Below are 24,117 nucleotides of genomic sequence, written 5' to 3' on the forward strand. Positions count from 1 at the left end.
CACTTCATCCCAAACCTCGCCACAGTCTTCATCCCAACTCTAACCCATCTCTTCAACCTATCACTAACAACTGGTGTTTTCTCCTCAAGCTTTAAACATGCCTCAATCACACCTATCCTCAAAAAGCCCTCTCTTGACCCATCCTCTGTATCTAGCTATCGCCCTATATCACTTCTCCCCTATGCCTCAAAACTACTGGAATAACACGTCCATCTTGAACTGTCCTCCCATCTATCTTCCTGCTCCCTTTTCGACCGCTTACAATCAGGCTTCCGGTCACACCACTCCACTGACACTGCCCTAACTAAGGTTACCAATGACCTATTAACGGCTAAGAGCAAGCGACACTTCCCTATCCTCCTCCTCCTGGACGTGTCCTCTGCCTTTGACACAGTGGACCATTCCCTATTACTACAGACCCTCTCATCCCTTGGCATCACAGACTTGGCCCTATCCTGGATCTCGTCATACCTAACTGACCGAACATTCAGCGTCTCCCATTCACACACCTCCTCCTCACCTCGCCCCCTATCTGTCGGAGTCCCGCAAGGTTCAGTTCTAGGGCCCCTGCTTTTCTCCATTTACACTTTTGGCCTGGGACAGCTCATAGCATCTCACGGTTTTCAGTATCATCTCTATGCTGATGACACACAGATCTACATCTCTGGACCAGATATCACCACCCTACTAACCAGAATCCCTCAATGTCTATCCGCTATTTCATCCTTCTTCTCCGCTAGATTTCTAAAACTTAACATGGGCAAAACAGAATTCATTGTCTTTCCCCCATCTCACACGACCCCCCCCCCCAACAAATCTATCCATTACAGTAAACGGCTGCCCACTCTCCCCAGTCCCACAAGCTCGCTGTCTCGGGGTAATCCTTGACACTGATCTCTCCTTCAAACCGCATATCCAAGCCCTTTCCACTTCCTGCCGCCTTCAACTCAAAAATATTTAACGGATCCACACATTCCTAAACCAAGAATCTGCAAAAACCCTAGTCCTTGCCCTCATCATCTCCCGCCTCGAATACTGTAACCTCCTGCTCTGTGGCCTCTCCTCTAACACTCTCGCACCCCTCCAATCTATTCTAAACTCTGCTGCCTGACTAATCCACCTGTCCCCCCGCTATTCCCTGGCCTCTCCAGTCTGTCAATCCCTTCACTGGCTCCCCATTACCCAGAGACTCCAGTACAAAAGCCTAACCATGACATACAAAGCCATCCACAACCTGTCTCCTCCATACATCTGTGACCTCGTCTCCCGGTACTTTCCTGCATGCACCCTCCGATCCTCACAAGATCTCCTTCTCTACTCCCCTCTTATCTCCTCTTCCCACAATCGCATACAAGATTTCTCTCGCGCCTCACCCATACTCTGGAACTCTCTACCACAACATATCAGACTCTCACCTACCATCGAAACCTTCAAAAAGAACCTGAAGATCTACCTCTTCCAGCAAGCCTACAACCTGCAGTAACCACCGATTGACCAAACCACTGCACGACCAGCTCTATCCTCACCTACTGTATCTACACCCATCCCTTGCAGATTGTGAGCCCTCACGGGCAGGGTCCTCTCTCCTCCTGTACCAGTTGTGACTTGTATTGTTCAAGATTATTGTACCTGTTTTTATTATGTATACCCCTCCTCACATGTAAAGCGCCATGGAATAAATGGCGCTATAATAATAATAATAACAAGACTAAAAATTAGTCTTCATGTATCTCTGGGCCCACTGCAACCATTTCTGCTTGTGAACATTCTTTAGGGGTGGCCGAATAGTAGGTTTAGGCAAGAAAGCAAGCCTTTGAAGGATGCTACACCTTGAGGTTTGAGGGACTCCAGAGGCACCAGCAGCTTCAAATATCCATTTGCTGGTTTGTAATGGCTTTTTAGCAGCTGTTCTCTTAATCCGATGAACTTGCCTGGCAGAAACCTTCCTCATTCTGCCTTTATCAGCACGAACACGTCTGTGCTCAGATTCAGCCACAAATCTCTTAACAGTACGATGATCACGCTTAAGTTTTCGGGAAATATCTAATGTTTTCATCCCTTGACCAAGGCATTGCACTATTTGATGCTTTTCGGCAGCAGAGAGATCCTTTTTCTTTCCCATGTTACTTGAAAACTGTGACCTGCTTAATAATGTGGAACATCATTTTTAAGTAGTTTTCCTTTAATTAGAATCACCTGGAAAACTAATTATCACATGTGTTTAAGATTGATTTCAGTGATCCATTGAGCCCTGAGACAATACCATCCACGAGTTTATTTGAAAAATAAAACAAATCTTTATGAAACTTTAATCCAATTTGCATAATAATTTGGAACATGGTATACAGTGGGTACGGAAAGTATTCATACCCCTTTAAATTTCTTACTCTGTTTCATTGCAGCCATTTGGTAAATTCAAAAAAGTTCATTTTTTTCTCATTAATATTCACTCTGCACCACATTTTGACTGAAAAAAACAGAAATGTAGTGATTTTGGCAAATGTATTAAAAAAGAAAAACTGAAATATCACATGATCATAAGTATTCAGCCCCTTTGCTCAGGATTGAGTAGAAGCACCTTTTGAGCTAGTACAGCCATGAGTCTTCTTGGGAATGATACAACAAGTTTTTCACCCCTGGATTTGGGGATCCTCGGCCATTCTTCCTTGCAGATCCTCTCCAGTTCTGTCAGGTTGGAAGGTGAACGTTGGTGGATGCCATTTTCAGGTCTCTCCAGAGATGCTCCATTGGGTTTAGGTCAGGGCTCTGACTGGGCCGGTCAAGAATGGTCACAGAGTTGTTCTGAAGCCATTCCTTTGTTATTTTAGCTGTGTGCTTAGGGTCATTGTCTTGTTGGAAGGTGAACCTTCGGCCAAGTCTGAGGTCCAGAGCACTCTGGAAGAGGTTTTCATCCAGGATATCTCTGTACTTGGCCGCATTCATGTTTCCTTCAATGACAACCAGTCGTGCTGTCCCTGCAGCTGAAAAACACCCCCATAGCATGATGCTGCCACCACCACGTTTCACTGTTAGGATTGTATTGGGCATGTTTTCTCCACACATGCCGCTTAGAATTATCACCAAAAAGGTCTATCTTCATCTCATCAGACCAGAGAATCTTATTTCTCATAGTCTGGGAGTCCTTCATGTGTTTTTTAGCAAACTATGCGGCTTTCATATGTCTTGCACTGAGGAGAGGCTTCCGTCGGGCTACTCTGCCATAAAGGCCCGACTGGTGGAGGGCTGCAGTGATAGTTGACTTTGTGGAACTTACTCTCATCTCCCTACTGCATCGCTGGAGCTCAGCCACAGTGATCTTGGGGTTCTTCTTTACCTCTCACACCAAGGCTCTTTTCCCATGATTGCTCCGCTTGGCTGGACTGCCAGGTCTAGGAAGACTTCTGGTGGTCCCAAGCTTCTTCCATTTAAGGATTATGGAGGCCACTGTGCTCTTAGGAACCTTGAGTGCTGCAGAAATTCTGTTGTAACCTTGGCCAGATCTTTGCCTTGCCACAATTCTGTCTCTGAGCTCCTTGGTCAGTTCCTTTGACCTCATGATTTTCATTTGGCCTGACATGCACTGTGAGCTGTGAGGTCTTATATAGACAGGTGTGCGCCTTTCCAAATCAAGTCCTATCAGATTAAACACAGCTGGCCTCCAATGAAGGAGCAGAACCATCTCAAGGAAGATCACAAGGAAATGGACAGCATGTGACTTAAATATAAGTGTCTGAGCAAAGGGTCTGAAGACTTACGACCATATGATATTTCAGTTTTTCTTTTTTATTACATTTGCAAAAATTTCTACACTTCAGTTTTTTTCAGTCAAGATGGGGTGCAGAGTGCACATTAATGAGAAAAAAAATGAACTTTTTTGAATTAACCAAATGGCTGCAATGAAACAAAGAGTGAAAAATTTAAAGGGGTCTGAATACTTTCCGTACCCACTGTATGTATGGGGAGCCTAAGGAGTGAGTGTATATATGTATGGTGAACCTAAGGGTTGTGTATGGTGAGCTTAAAGGAGTGTGTGTTTGTGTATATATATGTATGGTGAGCCTTAGAGACTATGTGTGTATATATGTACGGTGAGCCTAAGGGAATGTCTGTGTATATATGCATGGTGAGCCTGAGGGAGCATGTGTGTGTATATATGTATAGTGAGCCTAAGGAAGTGTGTATGTGTATATATGTATGGTGAGCCTAAGGGAGTATGTGTGTATATGTATGGTGAGCCTAAGGGTGTGTGTGTGTATATATATGGTGAGCCTAAGGGTGTGTGTGTGTGTATGTATGGTGAGCCTAAGGGTGTGTGTATGTATAGTGAGCTTAAGGATGTGTGTGTGTATATGGATGGTGAGCCTAAGGGTGTGTGTGTTTGTATGATGAGCCTAAGGGTGTGTTTATGTGTATGTATAGTGAGCCTAAGGGTGTGTGTGTGTGTGTGTATATGGATGGTGAGCCTAAGTTTGTGTGTATGTATGGTGAGCCTAACGGTGTGTGTATGTATAGTGAGCTTAAGGATGTGTGTGTGTGTGTATATGGATGGTGAGCCTAAGGGTGTGTGTGTTTGTATGATGAGCCTAAGGGTGTGTTTATGTGTATGTATAGTGAGCCTAAGGGTGTGTGTGTGTGTGTGTGTGTGTGTGTGTATGGATGGTGAGCCTAAGTATGTGTATGGATGGTGAGCCTAAGGGTGTGTGTGTGTATGGATGGTGAGCTTAAGGGTCTGTCTGTGTGTGGATGGTGAGTCTAAGAGTGTGTGTGTGTGTGTGTGTATGGATGGTGACCCTAAGGGTATGTGTGTATGGATGGTGAGCCTAAGGGTGTGCGTGTGTACAGTACAACAAACAAGAGAACAGCACCACTCCAATTATGCACACCACATACATGAATATATAAGTAACAATAAACCATATATGAAAAAAAGAGGTCTTTATTGGCACACCACACAATTTAAAACATATTTAAAAACAGCAAAGAACACCTTGTCCATAACCAGTGTTTGTACATATTAACCCCTTTCTGACCTCGGATGGGATAGTACGTCCGAGGTCAGAAGCCCCGCTTTGATGCGGGCTCCGGCGGTGAGCCCGCATCAAAGCCGGGACATGTCAGTTGTTTTAAACAGCTGACATGTGCCCATAATAGGCGCAGCCAGAATCGCGATCTGCCCGCGCCTATTAACTAGTTAAATGCCGCTGTCAAACGCAGACAGCGGCATTTAACTACCGCTTCTGACCGGGCGGCCGGAAATGATCGCATCGCCGACCCCCTTCACATGATCGGAGGTCGGCGATGCTTCAGCAGTGTAACCATAGAGGTCCTTGAGACCTCTATGGTTACTGATTCCCGGCAGCTGTGAGCGCCACCCTGTGGTCGGCGCTCACAGCACACCTGCATTTCTGCTACATAGCAGCGAACATCAGATCGCTGCTATGTAGCAGAGCCGATCGCGTTGTGCCTGCTTCTAGCCTCCTATGGAGGCTATTGAAGCATGGCAAAAGTTAAAAAAAAAAGGGAAAAAAATATTAAAGTTTAAATCACCCCCCTTTCGCCCCAATCAAAATAAATCAATAATAAAAAAATCAAACCTACACATGTTTGGTATCGCCGCGTTCAGAATCGCCCGCTCTATCAATAAAAAAAAAGCATTAACCTGATCGCTAAACGGTGTAGCGAGAAAAAAATTTGAAACGCCAGAATGCAATAACGGGCGATCAAAAGAACGTATCTGCACCAAAATGCTATCATTAAAAACGCCAGCTCGGCACGCAAAGAATAAGCCCTCAACCGACCCCAGATCATGAAAAATGGAGACGCTACGAGTATCGGAAAATGGCGCCATTTTTTTTTTTTTTTTAGCAAAGTTTAGAATTTTTTTTCACCACTTAGATAAAAAATAACCTAGTCATGTTAGGTGTCTATGAACTCGTACTGACCTGAAGAATCATAATGGCAGGTCAGTTTTAGCATTTAGTGAACCTAGCAAAAAAGCCAAGCAAAAAACAAGTGTGGGATTGCACTTTTTTTGCAATTTCACCGCACTTGGAATTTTTTTCCCGTTTTCTAGTACACGACATGGTAAAACCAATGATATCGTTCAAAAGTACAACTCGTCCCACAAAAAATAAGCCCTCACATGGCCAAATTGACGGAAAAATAAAAAAGTTACGGCTCTGGGAAGGAGGGGAGCGAAAAACGAACATGGAAAAACGGAAAATCCCAAGGTCATGAAGGGGTTAACACCTATACATATGAAGTATAACAATATATAATGCCTGAAAACCCACCTCTATACCTACTGGTTCAACTGGTTCATGGGGCTACCAACAACATGCTCAATAGCCTACCTAAATGGCAACATAACTCTTATATAGATCCCAAAAAACCATAAAAATGGACATCTCCCCTGGTGAAGCCCTATCAGTGAGGGCGATACGCGTGGGGCTGCATTGGTCCTGGTCCATTTCGCTTCTTTGCCTGGGGTCCTCCTAGTTTGTGCATTTTGCACTTTAGGTAATTCAGCCTTATGGACTCTTAATGCTCTTATTTGCTATATGATTCACCCCTTGCCATTTTTATGTTTTTTTGGGATCTATATAAGAGTTATGTTGCCATTTAGGTAGGCTATTGAGCATGCTGTTGCTAGCCCCATGAGCCAGTAGGTATAGAGGTGGGTTTTCAGGCATTATATATTATTATACTTTATATGTATAGGTGTTAATATGTACAAACACTGGATATGGACAAGGTGTTCTTTGCTGTTTTTAAATATGTTTTAAATTGTGTGGTGTGCCAATAAAGACCTCTTTTTTTCCATATATGGTTTATTGTTACTTATATATTCATTAGTCCAGTCAAAATAAGAAAAAAAAACACTTTACCCTGAACAAATTCCAAGAAAGCATTTTATTGTTTTTTTTTGTAGTATTACATGTAGGGAAACAAATACTAAAAGTTTACCAAGATAGGGTTACCACAAAGGGTCCAAATGTGACGTCAAAGAATATGGCCGCCTAAGCTGTAAAATGTTAAATGCGACTCTCCTTTCAGTGTCTATCATTATTTCTTTTACAATTACTACTATTATTATATTATTTAACGATTTATTTATCTTCTTTTACAGAGCTGAGAATGATGGAAAGTCAAGAAACTTGCCCCTTATGCAGCCATGAAGTAGAAGATGATGGAGAAAGAGTGGTGATTGGTGCGAAAGGAGCTGAAGGGATCAAAGCCAGTATTGAGAGGGGCGTTAGCACTGTGGTAGCTGCTGGAGCAGTGGTGCACAAGAGATGTCGTATGAACTACATAAACATGAAGCAAATAGACTTGCATAAGAAAGCTACTTCCGTTCATCGTTCACCTGCCAAGAGAGGTACACGGGTGTCTACTGGATCCTATGATAGCACGACGCAGTGTTTGTTCTGTGGACATGAAGTGGTGAAGACAAGATCTAGTAGTGATTTCGATGACTATAGCTTTATTACAACGGATGGATTTGTAAGGTCCATCATGTCACATTGCAAACAGCATAATGATGACTGGGCAATCACCATTCAAGGGAGAATCGCGTACTTTGGGAAGGACTTACATGCTGCAGACTGTCTATCATCGTTCATGTGACATTAACTTTCGGACAAATTACGGAATTCCTATGTGTCATTGTGGTGGATCTAATACAAAGAAACCGCGGAAGGTAGGGAGGCCGATGAACATGAACCAAGAGCAAGCGTTCTTGAGAATGTGTGCATTTCTCGAGGACAATGATGAAGAGCAACTGACTGTCACAGATCTTGCAAAGAAAATGACGGAGTATCTTGTAGAAGGAGACAGTGCTGCCTATAGTAATAAATGGCTGAGGTATAGGCTGGAGGAGAGGTATGGCGATTCGATATTCATAGCAGAGTGTGAAGGGTTGCCTAACATTGTAACGTTCCGTGAAAAGACCAGAATAATCCTGAGGGACTATTTCCGTAGTCAGGAAACGGATGAAGAAGCCCAGAAGAGAGCCATCATAGAGACTGCGGCCAAACTAATCAAGAGCGATATCAAGTCTAAGATCCCACCTTCAACCGATGAATATCCGAAGACTTCTTCGCTTGAATGTCAGTCTGCCTTAGATTATCTCTCCCTGAGTTTGCTTTGCTTGCTTGAAACCCTCTTCGTTGGAAAGGACATTGACAGGAAGGTCGCAAGCATTTGACAATCAGTTGTTCAGGCTGTATGTCCCAGGGCTGTAGTAGCTCCATTGCAGCTTGGGTTAGCAGTCCAGCTCCATCATCATTTCAGGTCTCGATTTCTTGTAGACAGTCTCTCAGCCATGGGATATTGTTCATCATATTCGGAAGTTCAGCGATTCGAGGAAAACGCTGCCGCTTCTGTTGGCCAGGATGTACTCGGTGGTACCATAGACAGACTGGATACGGCACTGCTGTTCGCTGCGGACAACGTCGATCATAATATCATCACATTAGATGGGAAGGGGACTTTCCACGGCATGGGGATGGTAGCTACTGTGACTCCAGGAAGGAAGGTCAGTCGCACTGTTCTCAGAAGGACGACTGCGGACTTGGAGATAGTTGAACAAAGCAGAGTTGATGTAAGGGAATACCGTTTTGCAAAACACACTCGCCGAAACATAAAATTCAAGCCCTTGCCATTTCTCGACGCCATTGACCATCGTGTTGATGTATTGTGGGAGATGTCTTTATGCTTCAAACAGCCTGCACCAAGCTGGAATGGAATGATGCACATGCTACATAAAGACTGTGATCATCCGGGGTCATCTTCGGTAATCTTCCTGCCCATCATTGACATGTATTCCGGAGACAAGTCATGCATCTTCTCTACTCTTGAGTATCTGTCCAACCTTGCTGATAAACACCGATCCGCTGCAGTTGTTACATTCAATCAGCCACTCTACTGGAAAGCGTCAGAAATCAAGCAAGAGGTGCCTGAAGACAGCCTGGTTCGAGATGTTGTCCTGATGCTCGGGAGCTTCCACACATTGATGAATCTTATGGGTGCCATAGGAACGTTGATGGATGGGAGTGGAATCAAAGAGATCTTGGGAACAATTTACGGTGACAATGTTGTGCAACACCATGACTGGAAAGGCAGTTCGTGGCCATCTCCTCCTTGATCAGTGTCTTACTCAGCAAGTTGCAGACAAAGTATTTTGCGACCATCCCAGTTTTGCAGACCTGTTGCATGAACTTGAGCAGTTGTATGCTCGCACACTGACAGAGGAGAGTGACTTGAATTTGGTCATCACTTCTACCTGCCTTAGTGAAATTGTCCACCTCTTGTCCACCAAAAGAAACAGATTATCCGCTCACTCTCGCACCAATAAACTATGGCTGAATTACCAACAGATGGTTGGAATTGCAAGGGAGCTTATCGAGGCCGATCGTACAGGATCCTGGCTGATGCACCTTCATGCTGTAGCCGAATGTTTGCCCATTCTTGCAGCTGCTGGGCATGGGAACTATGTGAAGGCCGCCTACCTTTACCTCCAGTCTATGACCACTCTGGAAGATGATATGCCATCAGTTTTCCATAGATTTATGAATGGCTTGCATGTTGTAAGGCGGACTGATCAGTACTGGGCAGGCCTGGGATGCGACCTAGTCATCGAGCAAGCTCTGATGCGCTCCCTAAAAACTGCAGGAGGACTCACCAGAGGAAGTGGAATGTCCGAACATCAGAGGGCCTTGTGGACTCTGTCTGTGCCAGTGTCCTCTTCCTACAGTGATGCAATGCAGGGTTTCACTCGCCAGAGCTTTGTCACCAGTGAACAACACAAGGAGGCAAGAACATCAAGGACGAGAAGAGATCGTGAAGACCTGGAGAAAATTGCAGATAAACTCAAGACCTTTTCACCTTTCTCTGATGAAGTGTCTTTTCGCAACATTATCACCGGTGTCAATGCAAATAAGGAAGTGAATGTCCATAACCTGTTCACCATTGGCAGAGAAATAGTGACAACAATGGAGGGTCAATCACTGTTTTCAGTTAAGTACAAGAGGTCAATGAAAGCCAAGACCCTGGCATCCAGTGAGGCTATTGAGGTTGCTAAGGACAAAACAATAGACCCCGCTCTTTTGTTCCAAAGGTTTCTTGTGGTATCTCAAACTGCTGATCTTTCCCTTGATGAGGTGATGGCCTATGAACTTTCACCATACCCACCATCCCTCTTTGAGGCAAAACATCTCTTACGCAAACCAAACAAAGCACAACTGATGGCTGCTATAAAAGAACAGAGTTCACATGACACAGTACTCAAGGATGTACCAGAAGTGGAACATTATGTTCTTGACGGAGGTTCTCTTCTCCATCGACTGAAGTGGTCAGAAGGAAAGACATATTGTTCAATCGCTGAAGACTATGCATCTTTCACACTAAAGCACTATGGTAAGGCTACGATAGTATTTGATGGTTACATTGGAGGACCAAACACTAAGGACATTACCCATCAGCGACGGCGCAAAAAGCGAACAAGTAACAAAGTGAACATTGCTGAAGGAATTAAATTTGTCGGGAAAAAGGAGGACTTTCGACCTTTCGAATGTGGAGAACAAACAGTCTCTTATCAATCTCGTTTCACAGCGCATGAATGACAGAGGTTGTCACGTAATACAATCAGAGGGGGATGCAGATGTGGAGATTGTTAAGGCAGCAGTGTCAATGTCTTCCAACAAAAGTACTAGTCTCATTGGCGAAGATACAGATCTTTTGGTGTTGTTACTTCATCACGCGTCAACCAGCGATGGCAACAAGCTTTATTTCTACTCGGATAAAGGGAGTCCTGCAACAGTATACGACATTAAGGTTATGAAGAAGTTCCTGGGAAACCATGTCTGCAGCAGTCTTCTGTTCCTTCATGCATTCACGGGTTGCGATACCACTTCCGCGGTTTTTGGAATTGGAAAAAAACTTGGTCTACACAAGGTTTTGAAGGGAGACTCGGTCTTAAATAGCTGTGCTAAAATCTTTTCCACACCTAACAAAAACAGAGCTGAGATTGAAGACGCTGGGTGTAAAGCGATGGTGGCATTGTTTGGGGGCAAACCTGGAGACAATCTGTCTGCAATGAGGTATTCTGTCTGCAAAAAAGTTGGTTCAGCCAAAATCTTTGTTACACCTGAACGACTGCCACCGACCTCCTCTGCCACGAAGTATCATGCCCTTCGGAGTTACCTCCAAGTGATGCTTTGGATGGACAATGGTGAGGCCATGGACACTACTGAATGGGGATGGGAATTGCAGAACAACAGTCTAGTTCCAGTGATGATGGATACTTCACCCGCGCCAGAAACACTTCTGAAAATAATTCACTGCAATTGTTCTCGTGGTTGTAGTACACTTCGGTGCACTTAGTGATTATTGACCTGACACGCTTATTCAGTGATGAAGTAGGTCTTAAAATGCACTGTGCATTAATTTTATAATTTCTAGAAATGTACATATATGTCATGACGTCATTGATGACATCATGACCTCGCCTGTCCATGTAGTTAGTATAAAACTTTGTATAAAAATTGTTATATGAAAATATATAGTATACAAAATGTAAACTCTTCTGTAACCTAAAGCTACAGCTTTGAAATAGGGAAATATTCGTTATTTTTAGTACGATGGCTGTCATCGTTTTATGACGTCATAGTTAGGACCTTTGTGGTGATCAATTTTTGGAAAACTTTTAATATGTTGTTCCCCACATATAATAGTAATTTAAAAAATCATAAAACGCTTTCTTAGAATTTGTTCCGGGTCAAACTGTATTTTGACTGGACTACATGTATGTGGTGTGCATAATTGGAGTGGTGCTGTTCTCTTGTTCGTCGTTTAGTTTTACCACTCACTTGCACCCTGTACTTTAATATTCAGATTATGGTAGTGTGCTTGGTTTACTTACTTTCATGTGTGTACAGTATAGACCAAAAGTTTGGACACCTTCTCATTTAAAGGGACTCTGTCACCTGAATTTGGAGGGAACAATTTTCAGCCATAGGGGCGGGGTTTTCGGGTGTTTGATTCACCCTTTCCTTACCCGCTGGCTGCATGCTGGCTGCAATATTGGATTGAAGTTCATTCTCTGTCCTCCGTAGTACATGCCTGCAGCCTGGAGGTGTGTTTGGGGTCATTGTCCTGTTGAAAAATAAATGATGTTCCAACTAAATGCAAACTGGATGGAATAGCATGCCGCTGCAAGATGCTGTGGTAGTCATGCTGGTTCAGTATGCCTTCAATTTTGAATAAATCCCCAACAGTGTCACCAGCAAACCACCCCCACACCATCACACCTCATGGTGGGAACCAGGCATGTAGAGTCCATCTGTTCACCTTTTCTGCGTCGCACAAAGACACGGTGGTTGGCACCAAAGATCTCAAATTTGGACTCATCAGACCAAAGCACGGATTTCCACTGGTCTAATGTCCATTCCTTGTGTTCTTTAGCCCAAACAAGTCTCTTCTGCTTGTTGCCTGTCCTTAGCAGTGGTTTCCCAGCAGCTATTGTACTATGAAGGACTGCTGCACAAAGTCTCCTCTTAACAGTTGTTGTAGAGATGTGTCTGCTGCTAGAACTCTGTTTGGCATTGACCTGGTCTCTAATCTGAGCTGCTGTTAACCTGCGATTTCTGAGGCTGGTGACTCAGATAAACTTATCCTCAGAAGCAGAGGTGACTCTTGGTCTTCCTTTCCTGGTGCGGTCCTCATGTGAGCCAGTTTCCTTGTAGCGCTTGATGGTTTTTGCAGCTGCACTTGGGGACACTTTCAAAGTTTTCCCAAATTTTCAGACTGACTGACCTTCATTTCTTAAAGTAATGATGGCCACTCGTTTTTCTTTACTTAGCTGCTTTTTTCTTGCCATAATACAAATTCTAACAGGCTATTCAGTAGGACTATCAGCTGTGTATCCACCAGACTTCTGCACAACACAACTGATGGTCCCAACCCCATTTATAAGGCGAGAAATCCCACTTATTAAACCTGACAGGGCACACCTGTGAAGTGAAAACCATTCCCGGTGACTACCTCTTGAAGCTCATCAAGAGAATGCCAAGAGTGCGCAAAAATGTTTAGAATTGAGAGTCTTCAGTGGTTGATACCTTTTAATGGCTAACTGAAAAGATGGTAACAAATTGCAAGCTTTCAAGACTACACAGGTCTCTTCATCAGGCAGAGACTAATAGTGATAAACAGTTATGTCCATAAATATTGGGCCAGTTCTTAGATAAGGAATGTTTTATTGTCCTCTGATTGCGGTCTCTGTTGTGATGACCCCTCATAGTCTGAGGGGCAAGTTCCTTAGTTGATGTAAAAATACATAAATCCATGCGACACATTCATTCCACCACTAAGACACGCTACTACAAAAAATTGGAGTCGGATCCTACACAGGACTACTACAAGGAACTAAACAAGTTGGTATCTTGTCTGCCCGACGAATCCATAAGAGCCAATGACCTGATACCAGAAAGTCCAAGAACAGGGACATTGTACATGCTTCCCAAAATCCACAAATCTGGAAATCCAGAAAGACCAATTATTTCATGTGTTGGCACCCTTACTGAGCAGGTATCTGGATGGGTAGAGGGTGTTCTTAAACTTAGAACTGAGGCGAGCTTCCAGGGCTGCTGAGCGCAGATGGAAAAGATCCCACTCCAACGAGCACTTAATCGCATTCAAACAGTCCCTCACTACTTTCAAGACCACACTCACCACAGCTAAACAAACCTACTTCTCATCTCTCATATCCTCCCTGTCTCACAACCCTAAACAGTTATTCAACACCTTCAATTCTCTCCTCCGTCCCCCAGCACCTCCTCCCTCCCACTTATCTCAGCTGAAGACTTTGCCTCATTTTTCAAGCAGAAGATTGATAACATCAGAGACAGTTTTGGTCAACAACTCCCAGAGCCCTTCCTCCCGACTTCCCAGCCCTCCACCTCCAAAACCAAATTCTCCACATTACAGAAGATCAACTCTCCACTCTACTCTCAAGATCGCATCTCACCACCTGTGCACTTGACCCGCTTCCATCCCGCTTCATCCCAAACCTCACCACAGTCTTCATCCCAACCCTAACCCATATCTTTAATCTATCACTAACAACTGGTGTTTTCCCCTAAAGCTTTAAACATGCCTCCATCACACCTATCCTCAAAAAGCCCTCTCTTGACCCATTCTCTGTATCTAGCTATCGCCCTATATCACTTCTTCCCTATGCCTCCAAACTACTGGAACAACACGTCTACCTTGAACTGTCCTCCCATCTCTCTTCTTGCTCCCTCTTTGACCGCTTACAATCTGGCTTCCGGTCACACCATTCCACTGAAACTGCCCTAAGGTCACAATGACCTCTTAACCGCCAAGAGCAAGCGACACTACTCTGTCCTCCTCCTCGACCTGTCGGCTGCCTTTGACACAGTGGACCATTCCCTATTATTACAGACCCTCTCATCCCTTGGCATCACAGACTTGGCCCTATCCTGGATCTCATCATACCTAACAGACCGGACATTCAGCATCTCCCATTCACACACCTCCTCCTCACCTCGCCCCCTATCTGTCGGAGTCCCACAAGGTTCAGTCCTAGGGCCCCTGCTCTTCTCCATTTACACCTTTGGCCTGGGACAGCTCATAGAATCTCATGGCTTTCAGTATCACCTCTATGCTGATGACACACAGATCTACATCTCTGGACCAGATATCACCTCCCTACTAACCAGAATCCGTCAATGTCTGTCCACTATTTCATCCTTCTCCACTATATTTCTGAAACTTAACATGGACAAAACAGAATTCATCATCTTTCCCCATCTCACGCGACCCCCCCAACGAACCTATCCATTACAGTAAATGGCTGCCCACTCTCCCCAGTCCCACAAGCTCGCTGCCTCGGGGTAATCCTTGACGCTGATCTCTCCTTCAAACCACATATCCAAGCCCTTTCCACTTCCTGCCGACTTCAACTCAAAAATATTTCATGAATCCGTACATTCCTCAACCAAGAACCTGCAAAAACCCTAGTCCATGCCCTCATCATCTCTCACCTTGACTACTGCAACCTCCTGCTCTGTGGCCTCCCCTCTAACACTCTCACACCCCTCCAATCTATTCTAAACTCTGCTGCCCGACTAATCCACCTGTCCCCCAGCTATTCCCCGGCCTCTCCCCTCTGTCAATCCCTTCACTGGCTTCCCATTGCCCAGAGACTCCAGTACAAAACCCTAACCATGACGTACAAAGCCATCCACAACCTGTCTCCTCCATACATCTGTGACCTCGTCTCCCGGTACTTACCTACACGCAACCTCCGATCCTGACAAGATCTCCTTCTCTACTCCCCTCTTATCTCCTGTTCCCACAATCGTATACAAGATTTCTCTCGCGTATCACCCCTACTCTGGAACCCTCTACCACAACACATCAGACTCTCGCCTACCATCGAAACCTTCAAAAAGAGCCTGAAGACCCACCTCTTCCGACAAGCCTACAACCTGCAGTAACCACCGATCGACCAAACCGCTGCATGACCAGCTCTATCCTCACCTACTGTATTCTCACCCATCCCTTGTAGATTGTGAGCCTTCACAGGCAAGGTCCTCTCTCCTCCTGTACCAGTTATGACTTGTATTGTTTAAGATTATTGTACTTGTTTTTATTATGCATACCTCTCCTCACATGTAAAGCGATATGGAATAAATGGCGCTATAACAATAAATAATAATAATAATAACCCCTGGTAAAGGATACACCCAGCTTCAGTCAGGACACAACTGACCTATTGAATAAACTATCAGCAATAGGTCCTCTACCAGAAGGAACCATCCTGGCCACCATGGATGTGGAATCTTTGTACTCCAATATCCCACACCAGGATGGATTAAATGCCTGCAAATTCTTCCTGGAAAACACAGGGACTGATGCAAATTCTGTGGTGAAACTTATAAAATTCATCCTCACCCACAATTACTTTGAATTTGACAAGAAGATCTATCTACAGGAGAGTGGCACAGCAATGGGAAGTAAAATGGCCCCACAGTATGCAAATCTTTTCATGGCCCAGCTTGAAAGTGACTTTTTGTCCTCATGTCCCATTAGGCCTCTGGCGTACTACCGCTACATTGATGACATTTTAATCATCTGGACGGAGTCTGAGCCAGAGCTAAAGACGTTCAATGAACAGTTTAATCAATTTCATCCAACCATCAACTTGACACTCAACTACTCCTGTACTGAAATTAACTTTTTGGACACCATCATTAAGCTGCAGAACAATAAAATAGAGACATCCCTGTATCAGAAGCCAATCGACCGTCCAACATACCTTAAATGGGACAGTTTCCATGCAAAACACATAAAAAACTCCATTGTCTACAGCCAAGCCATCAGATGCAATCGTATATGTTCCAACCCAATGGACAGGGATGAACACCTTGATCGCCTCAGAAAGACCTTTTTGAATCAGGGCTACCATCCAAGAACAATTGAATACCAGATTACAAGAGCCACCAGAATATCAAGGAATCACCTGCTACATTACAAAGCTAAAGAAGGAAATAACCGGGTACCTCTAGTAGTTACCTACAATCCAAATCTGGAGGTGCTAAGGGGAGCTGCACGGAAATTACAACCTTTACTACAAAAAGATGCCCGATTACAATCCATTTTTCCAGACCCCCCACTACTGTGTTTTAGGCAGCCCCCAAATCTAAGAAGCATCATTGTAAAGAGCTCCCTGTCCTCTCCAACAGCTGCAGGAACCTTTCCCTGCAATCAGAAAAAATGTAAAACCTGTCCATTTATAATGACCACGGACAAGATAAAGATCCCCAATTCACATCAGGACTACAAGATACCAGGTACTTTCAGCTGCGACACTTCTAATGTGGTGTACTTAATTATTTGTACTAAATGTCCAACTGGGGGTCTGTATGTAGGGGAGACAGGGCAGAAACTGAGAACAAGGATGAATTCTCATCGCCATACAATAAGAGAAAAAAGAATGGATCTACCTGTGGCAATACATTTTTGTCTCCCAAATCATAGCATTATGGACATGAAATTACTTGTGTTAAAAGGTAACTTCAAAACTCAGAGAGACAGAAGAGTATGGGAATATAAACTGATGACGACCTTTGACTGTCTTAGTGGTGGAATGAATGTGTCGCATGGATTTATGTCTTTTTACATCAACTAAGGAACTTGCCCCTCAGACTATGAGGGGTCATCACAACAGAGACCCCAATCAGAGGACAATAAAACATTCCTTATCTAAGAACTGGCCCAACATTTATGGACATAACTGTTTATCACTTATGGTAATTCTGCTTCATGCCACCTGTCTTATCCATGTTTGTTTGTTTTTTTCTCTGTGCTATGTTGTGCATAAATATGTGATTCTTCAGAATTTCTTTTAGTCTATGCCTGATGAAGAGACCTGTGTAGTCTCGAAAGCTTGCAATTTGTTATCATCTTTTCAGTTAGCCATTAAAAGGTATCAACCACTGAGGACTCTCAATTCTAAACATTTTTCTATCTACTGGCTAACACGGTACCAAGATATATATCTTTCCTGTATCAAGAGTGCGCAAAGCAGTCATCAAAGCAAAAGGTGGCTACTTTGAAGAATCTAGAATATGACATATTTTCAGTTGTTTCACACTTTTTTGTTAAGTATATAATTCCACATGTGTTAATTCATAGTTTTGATGCCTTCAGTGTGAAGTTACAATTTTCATAGTCATGAAAATACAGAAAAATCTTTAAATGAGAAGGTGTCCAAACTTTTGGTCTGCACTGTATATGGATGGTGAGCCTAAGTGTGTGTATATGGATGGTGAGCCTAAGGGTGTGTGTATGGATGGTGAGCCTAAGGGTGTGTGTATGGATGGTGAGCCTAAGGGTGTGTGTGTGTATGGATGGTGAGCCTAAGGGTGTGTGTGTATGGATGGTGAGCCTAAGTGTGTGTATATGGATGGTGAGCCTAAGGGTGTGTGTATGGATGGTGAGCCTAAGGGTGTGTGTGTGTGTGTATGGATGGTGAGCCTAAGGGTGTGTGTGTATGGATTGTGAGCCTAAGGTTGTGTGTGTATGGATAGTGAGCCTAAGGGTGTGTGCATGAGAATCATTTCCTGTTTCTTTCCATTGTAACCTATTTGCTGATCATACGATCAGTTACTTTCAGTGCCGTCCACTTCACTGAAGCAGCTCCATATGGAAATCACACCACACCAGGCATGGTTCAATCAGGAAATGGCTAAAAACAAACTGCATGCACACGCCTCGAGCCTGCGCTCCTACAATGAGTATTTAGCGTGGTTTTGCTGTTGCAGCATTTCTTTTAGCTTCATTGCATTTGAGGTGTGCAGGTTTTTGTCTGTTTTTGATGTTGCAGTTTTTGTCTCTTTTTCATAGGTCATGTGTTGAATTAAGCTGCTTTGTTTTTTATACAGTTTTTTTGGCTTTGACGAAACTTTATTGGCAGTCATGTGCGGATTTTAATGTGTTACTACATCTAATGTAATTCTATGACTGAAAATTTGCAGATAAAACTCAAGATAAACTGCAAGATAAATGGCGATTTCAAAAACCCCACTGTAGGTCAGTTCATTCAGGAAAAAAACCATCAGTGTTCTATTTCTATAAATCTCATCCTCTTTCCAGGAATTGTAAGACGCTGCATCAAAAACTGATCATGGGACTCAACCTGATGCAGAGGAGTCACGATTCACTGTAAATTAGCTACAATGTTAACAGCAGATAATATTCCAGCTCTTCTAAGCGCCGGCTGCCGCTGATTCCTCTTCTTGCCTTTGTAACTTATGTATATAAATAACAGTAATAATAATCTAAGTTATAAAATAGAGAATGTCAGGACCAGGATTCTATGCAAGATCAACTAATTACCACTTTACTTATCCCAGTGAGATGTGTGTGTTTGTGTGTGTGTTAGAGATGGAAGACTTCTGTATCTCTCACTACTGTGTGGGGGAAGAGTAGTGACAGCGAATCTCATGCACCCATCACTGAGTCTTACTTTTCTTTTTCACATTTTGTATATTTCAAATGCTACATCCAGACAGTAAGTCATCCCCTCATCTCCTTCCTTCTCCTGGAGTCTGTGTGCAATCTGTTCCCATTTTCATGTATCTCCTCCTGTGTGGACTGTTCTTCCTCTTCTTCTTTCTTCTTTTTCTTCCTCTTGTGTGGTCTGGTCTTCCTTTTCTTCTTCCTATATGATTTCTTCCTTCTCTTCTCCTTTTTCTCATCTCACGCAGTCTGTTCCTCCTCTTCTTTTTCCTCCTCAAAATGTGTGGTCTCTTGCTCTTCTTTCTCCTCCTCCTCCTACTCCTAATGCTTTTCTTCCCTCTTCAACGCAATCTGCTTCTCCTCTTCTTCCTCCCATGCAGTCTGATCCTCCTATTTTTCCTCCTCTTGTTCCTCCTCCCATGCAGTCTGGTCCTCATCTTCCTTCTCCCATGAGGTCTGTTCCTCCTCCTCTTCCTCTAACCATGTGGTTTCCTCCTCCCCTTCCTTCCATGCAGTCTTTCCCTCTTCATCCTTCTCCCATGCAGTCTGTTCCTCCTCCTCCTCCCATGTGGTCTGTTTCTCCTATTCTTTCTCCCATGCAGTCTTTTCCTCCTTCTCTTCCAACTCCCATGCAGTCTGTTCCTCCTCTTTCTGCTCCCATGCAGTCTGTTCCTCCTCATCCTCCTCCCATGCAGTCTATTCCTCCTCTTCCTCATCCCATGCGGTCTGTTCCTTCTCCCATGCGGTCTTTTCCTCCTTCTCTTCCAACTCCCATGCAGTCTGTTCCTCCTCTTTCTGCTCCCATGCAGTCTGTTCCTCCTCATCCTCCTCCCATGCAGTCTGTTCCTCCTCATCCTCCTCCCATGCAGTCTATTCCTCCTCTTCCTCATCCCATGCGGTCTGTTCCTTCTCCCATGCGGTCTTTTCCTCCGCTTCCTCCTCTTATGTGGTCTCTTCCTTCTCCCATGCAGTCTGTTCCTCCTCCCATGCAGTCTTTTCCACCTTCTCTTCCTCCTCCCATAGAGTCTGTTCCTCCTTTTTCTGCTCCCATGCGATCTGTTCCTCCTCTTCCTCCTCCCATGTGGTGTGTTCCTCCTCCTCATCCCATGTGGTCTGTTCCTTCTCCCATGCAGTCTTTTCCTCCGCTTCCTCCTTTTATGTGGTCTCTTCCTACTCTTCCTCCAATGCAGTCTGTTCCTCCTCCTCCTTCTTACATGTGTTCTGTTTCTCCTCCCATGCGATCTATTCCTCCTCTTCCTCCCATGCAGTCTGTTCCTCCTTTTCCTCCTCCCATATGGTCTGTTCCTCTTCCTCCTGCCATGCGGTCTGATCCTCCTCTATCTTCTCCCATGCGGTCTTTTCCTCCTCTTTTGTGGTGTGTTCCTCCTCTTCCTCCTCCCATGGGGTCTGTTTCTCCTCTTCCTCCTCCCATGTAGTCTGTAACAATATATAGGTACTAAGGAATCTGATAGCGTGGGATAAAACCAGTCTGAGAGCAAAGCTGCAGTAAAAGATGTATTTAAACAAAACAGAAATGCAAACAAAACTAACACAGATATTCCTGCAATTGTAACGAGGTGCTCAGCACAATATGGTAAACAGGAGAGCAAACAGAATTAACACAGATATTCCTGCAATTGTAACGAGATGCTCAGCACAATATAGTAAATCACAGCACAGTGGATTGCGGGACACGACCGCTAATATGAACCAGTCCAGCAAGGATATGATGAGGGGGCAAACAAGACACTTGACAAGGAAGTCCAGTAGGTTATTAGTGGAAATGCACAAAACTTGATCCCACGTGCGCACAGCACTTGTTTGTGGAAGTTCAATAATATGCAGGTGGTGCATTGAGCATGAAGTCCTGGTGAAAGAGGATGAAGGGAAAAAGAGGGAGAGCGCTATCTAAGTGTAGTAGATAAGTACAAAACTCTCTTGGTGAGAAAAGCAACACTGGAATCTTGCTCACCTGGTGTGGTTGTGCAAAGAGGCACAACACTGGGAAAAGCTTAGCAAACAAGGGAAATCCTTCCACAGGTGTGCTGCCAGTCGCAGCAGTTCCAGAGGTGAGATGCAGCTCAAAGGGGCGAGGCAGACTGCCGAGCAGCTGAAGCAGGGAGTTCCCCAGAACACAGGCAGAAGCTCAGGGGCCAGCAGCACAAAATACTCAAGCACAGAACACCACATGACTCGGACTTAAATAATCAGGACAGACAGGAAGTTCCATGACAGGGTGAGATCCAAGACTCCATCTTGGATCAGGGCGAACAGGAACAAGGGAAGTCCGGAATCCTTACATAGTCTTTCTCCTCTTCTTCCCCCATGTGGTCTGTTCCTCTTCTTCCTCCTCCCATACTGTCTGTTTCTCCTTTTCATTCTCACCTGTGATCTGCTCTTCCTCTTCCTCCTCCCATGTGTTGTGTTCCTCCTCCTCATCCCATGTGGTCTGTTCCTTCTCCCATGCAGTCTTTTCCTCCGCTTCCTCTTATGTGGTCTCTTCCTACTCTTCCTCCAATGCAGTCTGTTCCTCCTCCTTCTTCCATGTGTTCTGTTTCTCCTCCCATGTGGTCTGTTCCTCCTCTTCCTCCTCCCATGCAGTCTGTTCCTCCTTTTCCTCCTCCCATATGGTCTGTTCCTCCTCTTCCTCCTGCCATGCGGTCTGATCCTCTTCTATCTCCTCCCATGCGGTCTTTTCCTCTTTTGTGGTGTGTTCCTCCTCTTCCTCCTCCCATGGGGTCTGTTTCTCCTCTTCCTCCTCCCATGTAGTCTATTTCTCCCCTTCTTCCCCATGTGGTCTATTCCTCTTCTTCCTCCTCCAATACTGTCTGTTTCTCCTCTTCATTCTCCCATGTTATCTGCTCCTCCTCCAAATGATCTGTTTCACCTCTTCCTCCCATGTAGTCTGTTCCCCCTCTTCCTCCTCTCATGTGGTCTGTTCCTTCTCTTCCTCTTTGTCCTCCCATGTGGTCTGTTTCTCCTCTTTTCTCCCCTTGTGGTCTATTCCTCCTCACATGTGGTCTGTTCCTCTTTCTCCTATGTGATCCGTTCCACCTCTTCATCTTCCCATGTGCTCTGTTTCTCCTCTTCCTTCTCCCATGCAGTCTTTTGCTCTTCCTCCTCCCATGCAGTCTGTTCCTCCTCTTTCTGCTCCCATGTGGTTTGTCTCTCTTCTTCCTCTCATGCAGTCTGTTTCTCCTCCGATGTGGTCTGTTTCTCCTCTTCCTCACATGTGGACTGTTTTACCTCTTCCTCTCATGTGGTCTGTTCCACCTCTTCCTTCTTCCCACGCAGTCTGTTCCTCCTCTTTCTCCTCCCTTGTGGTCTGTTCCTCCTCTTCCTCCTCCCATGCGGTCTGTTCCTCCTCCATGTGGTATATTCATCTTTTTCCCATGTGGTCTGTTCCTCCTCTTCCTCCCATGTGGTCTGTTTCTCTTTCTCCTTCTATATGGTCTGTTCCTCCTCTTCGTCCTCCCATGCAGTCTGTTTCTCCTCTTCGTCCCATGCGATCTATTCCCGCTCTTCCTCCTACATGGTCTGTTCTTCCTCTTCGTCCTCTCATGCGGTCTGTTTCTCCTCTTTTTCCCCCTTGTGGTCTATAACTCCTCTTCCTCCTCCCATGTGGTCTGTTCCTCTTTCTCCTCCTATGTGATCTGTTCCACCTCTTCATCTTCCCATGTGCTCTGTTTCTCCTCTTCCTTCTCCCATGCAGTCTTTTCCTCTTCCTCCTCCCATGCAGACTGTTCTTCCTCTTTCTGCTCTCATATGGTTTGTTTCTCCTATGTGGCCTGTTTCTCCTCTTCTTCCTTGCATGGGGTCTGTTTCACCTCGTCCTCCTCCCATGTGGTCTGTTCCACCTCTTTCTGCTCCCATATGGTCTGTTACTCCTCTTCCTCCCCCCATTCGGTCTGTGTTGTGAATCCGCTTTTTGGGCTCCCCTGGTGGTTGCTGGTGGTACTGGTGACTTGTGTGTGCTTTGCTGTCTCAGTTCACCTGCTCCCATCAGTGTTTGCGAGTTTCCTATTTAGCCTTGCTCTCCAGTCATTTCCTTGCCGGTCATCATTGTAACCAGAGCCTTCGGTTGCATGTTCCTGCTACTAGTCTGCTGATCAGCTAAGTGGACTTTGTCCTTTTGTTTTGTATCTTTTGTCCAGTTTGCAGTTTTTGTTATTCTCTGTAGCTGGAAGCTCTTGCGGGCTGAAATTGCCACTCCTGTGTCATGAGTTGACACAGGAGTCTTAAAGTAATTTCAGGATGGTTTTTTGAAAGGGTTTTCAGTTGACCGTGAAGTCCTCTTTTGTATCCTTCTGCTATCTAGTAAGTGGACCTCTCTTTGCTAAATCTACTTTCATACTGTGTATGTCTTTTCCTCTTAACTCACCGTTATTACATGTGGGGGGCTGCTATCATCTTTTGGGGTATTTCCCTAGAGGTAAGCCAGGTCTGTTCCTTCCTCTACCAGGCGTAGTTAGTCCTCCGGCTGGCGCGTGGCATTTAGGAAGTCGTAGGTATGCTCCCTGGCTACTATTAGTTGTGTGGTAGATTTAGCTCACGGTCAGCTCGAGATTCCATCTCCCAGAGCTCGTCCGTTATTTTTGTGTTCTGATGTTTCCCTGCCATTGGGAATCATGACAGGTCTGATTCTCCTCTTCCTTCTCCCATACAGTCTGTTCGTCTTCCTCTAATGTGGTCTATTCCTCCTCTTCCTCTTATGTAGTCTGCTCCTCCACTTCCTCCTCTCATGTGGTCTTTTTCTCCCCTTATTACTCCCATGTGGTCTGTTCCTCCTCTTCCTCCTCTCATGTGGTCTATTCCTCCTCTTCCTCCTCTTATGTAGTCTGTTCCTCCACTTCCTCCCCTCATGTGGTCTTTTTCTCCTCTTCCTCCTCTCATGTGGTCTGTTTCTCCTCTTCCTTCTTCCCACGCAGCATGTTCCTCCTCTTCTCCCTCCCAAGGGGTGTGTTCCTCCTGCTCTTACTCCCATGTGGTCTGTTCTTCCTCCTCCCATTTGGTCTGTTCCTCCTCTTCCTCCTCCCATGCGGTCTTTTCCTCCTCTTCCTCCTCTTATGTGGT

At 44.8% G+C, this 24,117-nt stretch overlaps 1 protein-coding gene across 1 annotated transcript; it reads right to left on the minus strand.

Annotated features, from left to right (window-relative positions):
- Positions 1–10,761: 10,761 nt before the first annotated feature.
- CCDC70 (coiled-coil domain containing 70) lies at positions 10,762–20,395 on the minus strand. The gene is given in 5 exon segments (XM_077292130.1): positions 10,762–10,810; positions 19,289–19,413; positions 19,744–19,839; positions 20,047–20,193; positions 20,363–20,395. Coding segments are annotated over 5 exon segments (450 nt in total).
- Positions 20,396–24,117: the final 3,722 nt, after the last annotated feature.

This window comes from Ranitomeya variabilis, chromosome 2 (assembly GCF_051348905.1).
Source record: "Ranitomeya variabilis isolate aRanVar5 chromosome 2, aRanVar5.hap1, whole genome shotgun sequence".
Classification (NCBI taxonomy): Eukaryota; Metazoa; Chordata; class Amphibia; order Anura; family Dendrobatidae; genus Ranitomeya; species Ranitomeya variabilis.